The sequence below is a fragment of the Accipiter gentilis genome, chromosome 7 (genome assembly GCF_929443795.1).
Source record: "Accipiter gentilis chromosome 7, bAccGen1.1, whole genome shotgun sequence".
Classification (NCBI taxonomy): Eukaryota; Metazoa; Chordata; class Aves; order Accipitriformes; family Accipitridae; genus Astur; species Astur gentilis.
The window spans coordinates 38,955,900-38,965,854 of NC_064886.1; the positions used below are offsets into that span (position 1 = coordinate 38,955,900).

At 35.8% G+C, this 9,955-nt stretch overlaps 1 protein-coding gene across 2 annotated transcripts; it reads left to right on the plus strand.

Moving 5' to 3' along the window:
• The first annotated feature begins 83 nt into the window (after nt 1–83).
• On the plus strand, nt 84–9,821 carry CENPN (centromere protein N). 2 transcript variants are annotated; one of them, XM_049806648.1, is made up of 11 exons: nt 84–223; nt 507–696; nt 1,830–1,875; nt 2,648–2,704; nt 3,070–3,146; nt 5,255–5,431; nt 6,152–6,253; nt 6,812–6,869; nt 7,323–7,435; nt 8,075–8,198; nt 8,512–9,821. In XM_049806648.1, the coding sequence occupies exons 2-11, from the start codon at nt 526–528 to the stop codon at nt 8,625–8,627; spliced, it is 1,041 nt and encodes a 346-aa protein (XP_049662605.1). In that variant the 5' UTR covers nt 84–223; nt 507–525; the 3' UTR covers nt 8,628–9,821. The 2 variants fall into 2 exon arrangements, with proteins under 2 accessions (XP_049662605.1, XP_049662606.1); XM_049806649.1 differs by having other exon boundaries at nt 7,326–7,435.
• The last annotated feature ends 134 nt before the right edge of the window (nt 9,822–9,955 follow it).

Sequence of the window (9,955 nt, forward strand, 5' to 3'; positions counted from 1 at the left end):
CTTGTGATTGGACGGCTCGGGCACCGCGCGGCACCTGACTGGTCGCTTCGAAAGGCGAGCGGTGGTTGGCGTGGGGCGTGATGGGCGGGGGCTGCTGCTGCTGCTGTGGTTGTGTGAGGTGGGCGCGGAGGGTCGCGGCTGCCTCGCTCGACTACGCGGTTCTTTTCGCGTCCCCGTCCGCTCTCTGAGGCCCGCTGGACACCCATCGGACCGGATAGGACAGGTAGTAACAGCCCTGGTTGTGCTCCAGCGCTCTGTCCCTCTCCGGAAGGTCGCGCTGAGGCCTCGGTCAGTGAGGGAAACTTCTGAGGGCTTGGGGAAAAATGGTTGTAGAAAGCGTTTGAACTCGCCGTCGTTGCTGTCCGCCGAAATCTGTGGTAGTGCCGCGCTTAGGACTGATGCCAGTGTTCTGCTAATCGTGCCTAGATGCAGCTTTGTACACCTTAGTAAGGAGCTAATCTCCTGAGCCTGCCTGTGCCTTGGTCTTAACTTCTTTAACGTTTCAGCTTTTCAAGTGGCTTCATCATGGATGAAACTGTTGCTGAGTATATCCGAAGAACTGTACTAAAAATCCCACGAGATGAAATCAAGACAATGCTACAGAAATGGGGCTTGCTTTCTGAGACGCAGCTGCAAACCATAAACTTCCGTCAGATAAAGGAGAACATTTCTCAAGAGGTTGTTCAACTCTGTGAGGTAATCATTGAAGCACCATCAAAAGAAAACCCCATTCTTATGAAGAAATGGATTTTCTTTGGCCATACCACAGCATCAAATGGCAGTTTGTAGTCTGCAAAATGTAAAGCTGAGGTGGTAATACCATCAATTTTGTCTGATTGATAGGAGAGCAGGACTGACCGTTACTGAGTATGGCAGTATGTGTTTTGAGCTCATAAGTTGCACAAGGTAGATAAAAGGTCAGTGTGTTAAACCTTTAAGAAACACGTGTATTTCTAAACTGTAAAATAAAGGCATTGATTGAGATGCTTACTCATTACATAGTGCCAATTAAATCTATTTAGTATGGGTACTGATAGCACTAGTTTATATCTTTTAGACTTTTCAGACTGTTTTTGAAAAATTTCCTTGGCCAGTACTACTTCTGTTCTGCTTAATATAAGCAAAAAAAGTTTTCTGATCTCCTACTTACATTATCTAATTTTGGTGTATCAGGAATCTTTATATGTACCAGGAGTCTTTATATATAGTATCATAACCCAGATAGATACAGTTATTACTGATATCTCTTAAATTCTATAGCTTTTTTTTATCATTCCCTTTGAATTTCATACTCAAAGATTCATTACATTGGGTGTAGATCAAACCACGGGCAAGAAACTGTTAAGTTGTTCTTGTAAGGTAGCAAATGTCATATTTTAAAATAACATTTGCTTCTGAAACATTCTTATCTGTAACAGGTAGTATCATGAAGGTTCTTAAAAATATTTTCGTGCCAAAAAGGTTAAATGAGGAACCAAGCATATTAAAGTACCTGACAATGAAATACTGATCAGTGTTACATAATGTCATGAATGCCCATCAATTTTACTTTCTAATTGCTTGTACATCATATGATAAGGACAATGTTCTCATTGCTGCCTCTGCAGAAACACTTAAACCTTGCTGAAATAGCTTTCGTTATTGATTTCTCAAAACTTTATTGTGTGCACATTGGGACCAGGTGTGGTGTTGCTGAGGAGAGTGTACATGCTGTGGACTTAAGTGCAATGTCATTTAAACTACCAATACTGAGTTTTTTCACTTACTAAATAGTGTGATAGAGCATTCTGGACCTGCAGTTCACCATGCACTGTTATTCTTCTTTCCAGGAAAATTCTGCAGACATAAAGCAAGCAGCTGTCCTAGACATAATTTGTGAGTAAAAAAATGAATAAAAATAACATCTTCATATTTTTTTTCTGAGTAACTTGATAACGCTCTTAATTACATACCAATTGCCCTAGTGACGTACAGATGCACTTGGTGTAAACAGATTACGTTTTAGATGATTAACCTTACTGGATCTGACCTTTTTAAAAAAAGCAAAAGAAAAATCAAAAGCTCAAAATTGACAAAAATATGTTTGCTTCTTCTGAGGTCTGAATAGATGTAAACTGTGGTAGGCCACATCTAGCATGCAGTTATAAATGTAGAGAGATACGTTTATCTTTGGTACGCACCGAACCCTAAAATTGGTAATATCGCTCTCCAATAGGGAGTGACATAGGCAAAATTTACAGCAAATACTCCAGGTGGAACTCTAACTCCAATATTAATTCACAACTTGATTATATAATAATTTAAATTTCAAGGTTTCTTTTAACAGCCTACACTTCTTAGTTTGAGTTTAGATTGAGTTTTGGTTGGTTTAGGTAAAATCCTTTTTTAAATATTGAACCTCAGAGATAACCCTTTCTTAGTTGCTGAACTGAATTTAAAAAGATTTTCCTATATCTTCTAATAAAAAACTATTTTGCTTTTAGGTTTACTATAAGTGGTAGCTTAAGAATGCTGAATAAATTACATTGCATTATCAGAAGTAATCTTTTTGAAATAACCTGGTCATAAAAGTATTGTAAAATTATTTGTTCCTTTAATTACCATTTGATAATACACTATGTTATTGAGCAATTCCTGTTTTTCTTAGACAACCACGTCTACCCAAACAAAAGAGTGTGGAGTGTGTACCAGATGAAGAAAACAGGTAAAATGCCTTTCCTTGCCGTAATCTCGCAGTTCTCAAGAATTTACTGCAGTGCTGCCTCATATCATACGTTTTAAATACCAATATAGTCTAGTATGGATTTTTCAATAGAGATATCTTTAATGTTTTTAGAATACTTTTTATTAACTTCTTAAGCAATATTTAGAAATTGGTAACTACTAATTAAGTATTAACCTTTATATAGCAATAATGAGGCTCAAATTTAATATACAGCTTTTTGTATACAGCTATGCAGCTTCAGCTTTTTCTGCTTAATTTGTTTCAGCAAAACTGTAAAAACATCTCTGAACTAGTTCTTGTAAACACAATTCTTGTTTCTTTTTTTTTTTTTTCTTGTGTAACAGGGGAAGAAACGGAATTTTTTGACTTAACAGATTTCAAAAAAAAATTTAAAAGAAGGCTTCGGTCAGCCTTGAAAAATGTAAGAATAAATCCATTCTAAATTTGTTAGCTCTGGTGACAATTGATTGTTTTCATAACTTTAGGAAGGTATTTTGTTTTCTTACAGTCTGCATCAAAAATTAAATGGAATTATTCATTTGAGAATGGTAAGAACTGCATGTGAAATAGGAAAAATGTGTTGCATACCTGTTCTAGCAACTTTACAATTATGCTGGAGTGAAATAAACTGTAAGTCTGCCTTAAAATATGACCAACTTCAAGAAAGGCAGTATGTTTATGTTTTCTATCAAATCTTTGCCCTGTTTGAGTGTACATGTTGCCTGGGTAAGTTGATATTGCTTTGTCCTGTTACCCAATAACAATAACGAAGCAACAAAAATTTGAATCAAACAGAGTATAAACGGGGAATCTGAAGTAGCCAGTAAGTAGGACAAGGAGGTTCAGCTACTATGACTTAGATTAGTAGCGAAATTGTATCCATGTCCTTTTAGTTCTGGTTTTGAAATGATATTTTGTGATGGCTGTGAGAACTTGGCCCTGGTATTTCACATTGACTGAAAGACCACTGTCAATAGCAAGAAGAAAAAATGGAGGGGAAATACTATCATCTCACTTTTTTACTAAGCAATTTGCAGAAGCCTTTTCTTGCTTTAGCTCATCAGCTTCATTTAAGCAAGGTAATAGAAAATGCCTGTTACCTGTGTCACTTCTTGATGCACAAAGGATTCCCGCTGACAACAGTAGAGGGCAACAAATACAAATCAGACTAACAGATAATTAGCTGCAGTTCATGTAACTCTTTTCATGGAGTTTTGCAATATATTTTTTTTAAATTCCACAAAAACTTTGAGAAGTGATGTTGGTCCAGCAATTTAAACAGTTTATGACCTAGCTGGACTAAAAGCTTGGCTGTGTGTGCCTCAGTTAAAGGGAGGATTTGGGGTTTTTAAAGGAAGTTTTACCACTCTTAAGGCACCGAGAGTGAGTCAAGGTAAAAAGAAGTAATCAAGGAGGAAATCTACAAGAACAGGAATGGGAATCTTCTTTAGATTTCTGATTGTGTATTCTGGAGCCGCAATAAATATTATATTCAGGTCTAAAATCACAAGTTGATCAAAACTTTAGTTTCTCAAAAATTGGACATACTGGAAATATTGCCACTAGCCCTCTATCTAAACAGACACCTTTTTGTTGTGTTGTTATTTTCCCAAAAGAGAAATCAAGGCTTTTGTAATAAGCTATTTTTATTTTTACCCTTCAGAAGAAAATGTACATCAACAGGAACAAAAGTCGTATTAGAGTTTGAAAGGGGATTCTTTCTTTTTTGTTTGTTTGGTTTTTGTTTTGGTTTGGTTTTCAGTGTGTGAGGTTATTGTTTTTCTGTGGAAATTTGATTTAAATACAGTCCTGATGTGATTTGTTTCTTATTCAAGCAGTGGCATACTGTCGTGGTTTAACCCCAGCCAGCAACTAAGCACCACACAGCCGCTCACTCACTCCCCCCCATCCAGTGGGATGGGGGAGAAAATCGGGGGGAAAAAAAGTAAAACTCCTGGGTTGAGATAAGAACGGTTTAATAGAACAGAAAAGAAGAAACTAATAATGATAACACTAATAAAATGACAACAGTAGTAATAAAAGGATTGGAATGTACAAATGATGTGCAGGGCAATTGCTCACCACCCGCCAACTGACACCCAGCTAGTCCCCAAGCGGCGATTCCCCGCCCCCCCGCTTCCCAGTTCTTATACTAGATGTGATGTCCCATGGTATGGAATACACCGTTGGCCAGTTTGGGTCAGGTGCCCTGGTTGTGTCCTGTGCCAACTTCTTGTGCTCCTCCAGCCTTCTTGCTGGCTGGGCATGAGAAGCTGGAAAATCCTTGACTATAGTCTAAACAATACTGAGCAACAACTGAAAACATCAGTGTTATCAACATTCTTCTCATACTGAACTCAAAACATAGCACTGTACCAGCTACTGGGAAGACAGTTAACTCTATCCCAGCTGAAACCAGGACACATACTAAATTACGTTTGGGTCTTGTGAACACAGAGTTAAGAGAGAACAAAATTGTTATGGACACCTGAATGTGCTGGAAAATCAAAGCTTTTCTTTTTCTGTTAGGTCACCATCAACTTTAGAGAATATGAGGATAATGCAATCTGGATTAGAATTGCCTGGGGAACACCGTATACAAAACCAAACCAGTACAAACCCAGTTATGTTGTATACCATTCACAAACTCCCTATGTCTTCATTTCTGCCTCAGTGCTTAAGAGCAACTTGCCTCTGCTGTGTCAGGTACGGAATAAAACTGTGTAGACCCTGGCTTCACCGCAGTCATGTAGAACTATAATTGTATTAGATTTTAAGAGGATGGGTAAAGATTTGTTACTTTACATAATTTACGTAATAGTAATTTTTTTCCTTTAATTCGTGGTAAAAATGGGGCAAAAAACAATCTCTTTGACCTTTGGAATGGTGCATTGTGAATAAATTCAGTTTATTGGGATTTTTGCTGACCTTGAATTGTTCTAATTTCTTAACCAAGTGTTAGGCAACGTTCAGTTAAATTGTCTCATAGAAGTTGAAGAGTATTATGTCAAGACGGTTAACTTTAAGAACTAAATGTATGAGCTCATCAGGGAATGCTATTAATTAGTTTTAAAAGACATTTTCTGTCAACTTGTGGTGATCAGCATTGGTAGTCTTTATTTTTTGTATATGTTTAGCAGACTTCCATAGTAGTAATTTAATTTTTAATCTGTTTTATTTATTTTTTTAGTTGATAAGGCTATAGGCTTATTTGGTTAATCCTGTGAATGCTTTTAAATATTAACGTAAGCTTAATAACAGTCTATTCAGCATTTTTTCAGACATGAGAATCCTGCTAGTTAAAGGGCAGTTGCTTACCTTGAAACAAAAACATCGCAATGTCTAGAAATGCTATATTTTTTTCCATATTATAAACACAGTGATGATTAAGACTGATGTTAAAACAATTTCAATTTTTATTTAAAGGCCCTGGTTCTTGCTTCTAATTACCATGACATCCGTGAAATGGAGCTTCGAAGTCATTCTTTAAACTCCCTTAAAGATATTGTGTTTAAGAGATATAGCCAGGTGAGCCACTTTACAAGTACAGCCTAAGATAAGTCTTGCTTTTTGTTTCAGGCCTAGTTCTCACCCCCTAGCAGCGGGGGAAATTTATCTCTTCCAAGAGACCATCAAGTTAAAATAATATTGAACTACTGAGGTGGACAGCCTTTCATTAAGGTAACATTACAATGGGGATGTAATTACTTGGTATCCCACCTGCTCTTTATTATTGTTATTCCTGATGGTTAAACTCAGTCTAAAAATTGTATCACCAATTCAGTCCTAGGACTTCTTAGCATCATTTCACTAGGCTTCCTAGAGCAATGATTTGGAGGCTATTAGAACGGGCACTTACTCTGCTTATCCATGTAATACTTTTAAGTAGGGAAGTGTTCACAAATATCATAGGACAGACATTCTTTTCTCAAAATAAAGCTGGGCTTTCTGACTTCCAGTAATTGTCAAAAATTAGAAGAATACTCACTTTCAGAATGAGATGTAAAAAGAAACTGGAAAGTTCTTTTCAGCTACAGGCTCTAAAAGCGGAAGTGGACTAAATTTTTTTTTTCCCCTCCGATTTAGAACTTCCAAACTTATTATCCGACACCTCTACAAGAAAGGAATGTAGCACCCGAAAGTGGTACGTATATTTCAAATTAAATGGCAGTTTGAATGTCATCACTGCTGGCTTATGAAATCATATTCATTCTAGGAAATGTACATATGTTACATTCACGTTATATTATCCATATCTGGTGGGGTGCTATAATATGGGCTATCGCTAGGACAGGTAAATATCTCCCCATGACTGTCACTGGACACAGTTATGAAACCAAAAACACTCAATGCCCATATCTCCTTTCATATTAGCTTGGGTTTTTCTCTTGGTAAGAACTGAAAATATAAATGATGGAGACAATTAGCTTATGGGAAAGAAAAGACAAAAAAAAAGATCGTGATGAATTCTTTAAAATTGTTATTTTCAGATTTTCACTGGAGTAATTACCTGATCAGAAAAACAGTGTTGTATCAGCTGACAAAGTTGTGTTTCTGGATTTTTTCCTCTTCTTTTCCCTACTCTTTTCCCCTGCAGCAGATTTAAGGATAATTGAAGAAGACAAAAATGAGAAAGAAAGAATAGAGAGAGTGAATCGGGAAGTTTTTGGTGATGGTCCCCAACCAAAACTCGAATTTGCACAATATAAGGTAGTAAAAGCAACAAATTTTCTTTTTTTTTTATAATTTTAATATAGTGGTAGCTACATTAAATTGCAAGTCAAGAAAAGCTAGTATTTCTTCAAACTTTAGGGAGGACATATTTTAAAATAAATTAGTTAAAAGTATCTTTAAGAAATGGATTTGCATTGAGATTTTGTCAGACTACTAGCTCATGTTTCAGTCTTTCAGCCTTGTGAACTAAGCATTTTTACTTATTTTTGTAATAAAGGTAGACTTACACCAGCAGTGTGGTGAAGCGTGGGGAATGGGGGTTCTTTGAAATCCATACAAAGCTCATGCTACATATAACACCATAATTTAACTTCTTGGATGATGCACGGATTTTGACTGATGAACAGATATATTGGAAATTCTAAGAGATAATTAATGTTTTGCAATATTACTGAACAAGCTGCCTCTTTCAGCAAAAAACTGTTTACCACGTGGTGGCACCCTCTGATTTTATTAAAATATTCGTCCAGCTGGAATCATGTTAACCTTAGAAATAATAGTCAAATAAGGCACAGCCTTACTACATATTACAATTTTAATATAATGTTTAAATAATAACATATAAATAAAATATATTCATTGCTTATACTCCCTGGTTAAATTTTGTGTTAACAGCTTGAGACAATGTTTAAAAGTGATCCTCAAATGGATGTTTTGGATAAAAAAGAACCATTCAGATGTCTGGTCAAGTTTTCTAGTCCACATCTTTTGGAATCGCTGAAATCTTTGGCACCAGCAGGTAAGTGTTCCAACTCTACAAAATGGAGGAGAAATCCACAGTTAAATATTTTGGTCATCTTACATTATGCTTCTATCTTGCATAAGGGAGAACCTTCACAGTTTGTTTAGATGTAGATAGAAATTTAGTAGAATAAAAATCTTAACACTATAAAAACTTATGTCTAAATACATAGCAGTTTGTTCTTAGAATTACTGGCTTGTACATAGATACTCAAGCTGTGTTTTTAGCTTTATAGCAGTTGTGAAAGGTAAATACTGGTTGAGTTAAGCTATAATTATCTCTCTCTCTCTCTCTCTCTCTCTCTCTCCAGGTATGGCTGATGCACCAATTTCACCACTACTTACATGTATACCACAAAAAGCTAGGAATTATTTTAAAATTAGAGAGAGAAAACATTTCTTTCCAAGAAGCTTTGTAAGCCCTTAATTTAAAACTGATTCATAGAGAAATATATAACTCATTTATTACTGGTATTAACCTAAATCATAATAAACTTCAAAACGGATTTTTAAAAAATAACTTAGTCTTTCATAATCCCCTAAAGTATTTTTTCCAAATTATGGCAACTTTGCATTTTTTTTCCACGTTTGTCTTTAACAGAAGAGTTAACTCTTCCCTGAAGTGATAAAAACCCATTAGTTGCAAAGTTTAAACAGATATTGTGGTTATTTTAAATTTAAATGTGATGACTGCTCTTAACTGTATTTTTCATAGTATTTGTGAAGTTAAAGATCACTAAAGCTTAATACAACACAATTACAATAAGACAGCTGTAGCTATTCAGTTTGCTATCATAGCCGTAGATGGCCAAGATATTCTAGGTGACCTTCTTATTTCAGCTCCAGTTCAGCAGCATAACAGAACATGTGCCCCATTTTGAACATGTCAATAGTCCCATTCAAATAAGTGGGACTACCTGTCTGGAGGTCAGGCATGTTTTTATCTTAGTAGATGAAGATTATATTCAAAGACCATTACAGCGCATGGGGAAGAAGGGCCTCTTGAAATATAGATGTCCGTAAGAAGTTTCCATGCAGCTTTAATGGATATTGATTCAGATCCAGAGTTTTCACTCACCAAGAGCAACAGCCAATAACAAATACTTTAAAAAAAAAAAAAAAATCTGTTTATTGGTATTAATGTCTTACAAAATTTTACCTTAGAGGAATACAATGAAATAGGCAATAATTTTCCTTTAAGGAAATCCATGGTTTAGAATATTATAATTAAGATTTGAGCCTTCTGTAACCCTTGCACATTTCTACTTTTTTGTGCTTGGGGACATCAAGATTGCAGAATCAGGATGGCAACATTCACTAATGCAAACAGCAGCTTTGCACTGGGGTTCTGTAGAGTTCGTAAATTGTAATTGGTAATGATGTAGATGTTTTTATGTAATTTGCTGCGTCATTTTTAATTTGAGATGGATTTGATCTGGAGCTTCAGTGTTTCTTTTTTAATTCTGTTCCCTGGAAACTTTGTGTGTATGGAATTTCTGATTTGCTTTAGGTATGTCAATGCGCAGAGACAGTCTTCATAAATTCCTGGCACAGTGTAAATATTTTGAGAGGTTGTATGGGAGTTTTTTTGTTTTTCACACTGTAAATAAATGTGTAAATTAAGTCTCCTCATAGAAGTTTGTTTGGCCTGACTTAGAAACGTGTCTTAACATCTACTGATTTGTTTTGTTTTGTTTTGTTTTTCAGCATCGCTGTATAACTCGCACATAAAAAGAAGTTAGTTTTGGACTATCT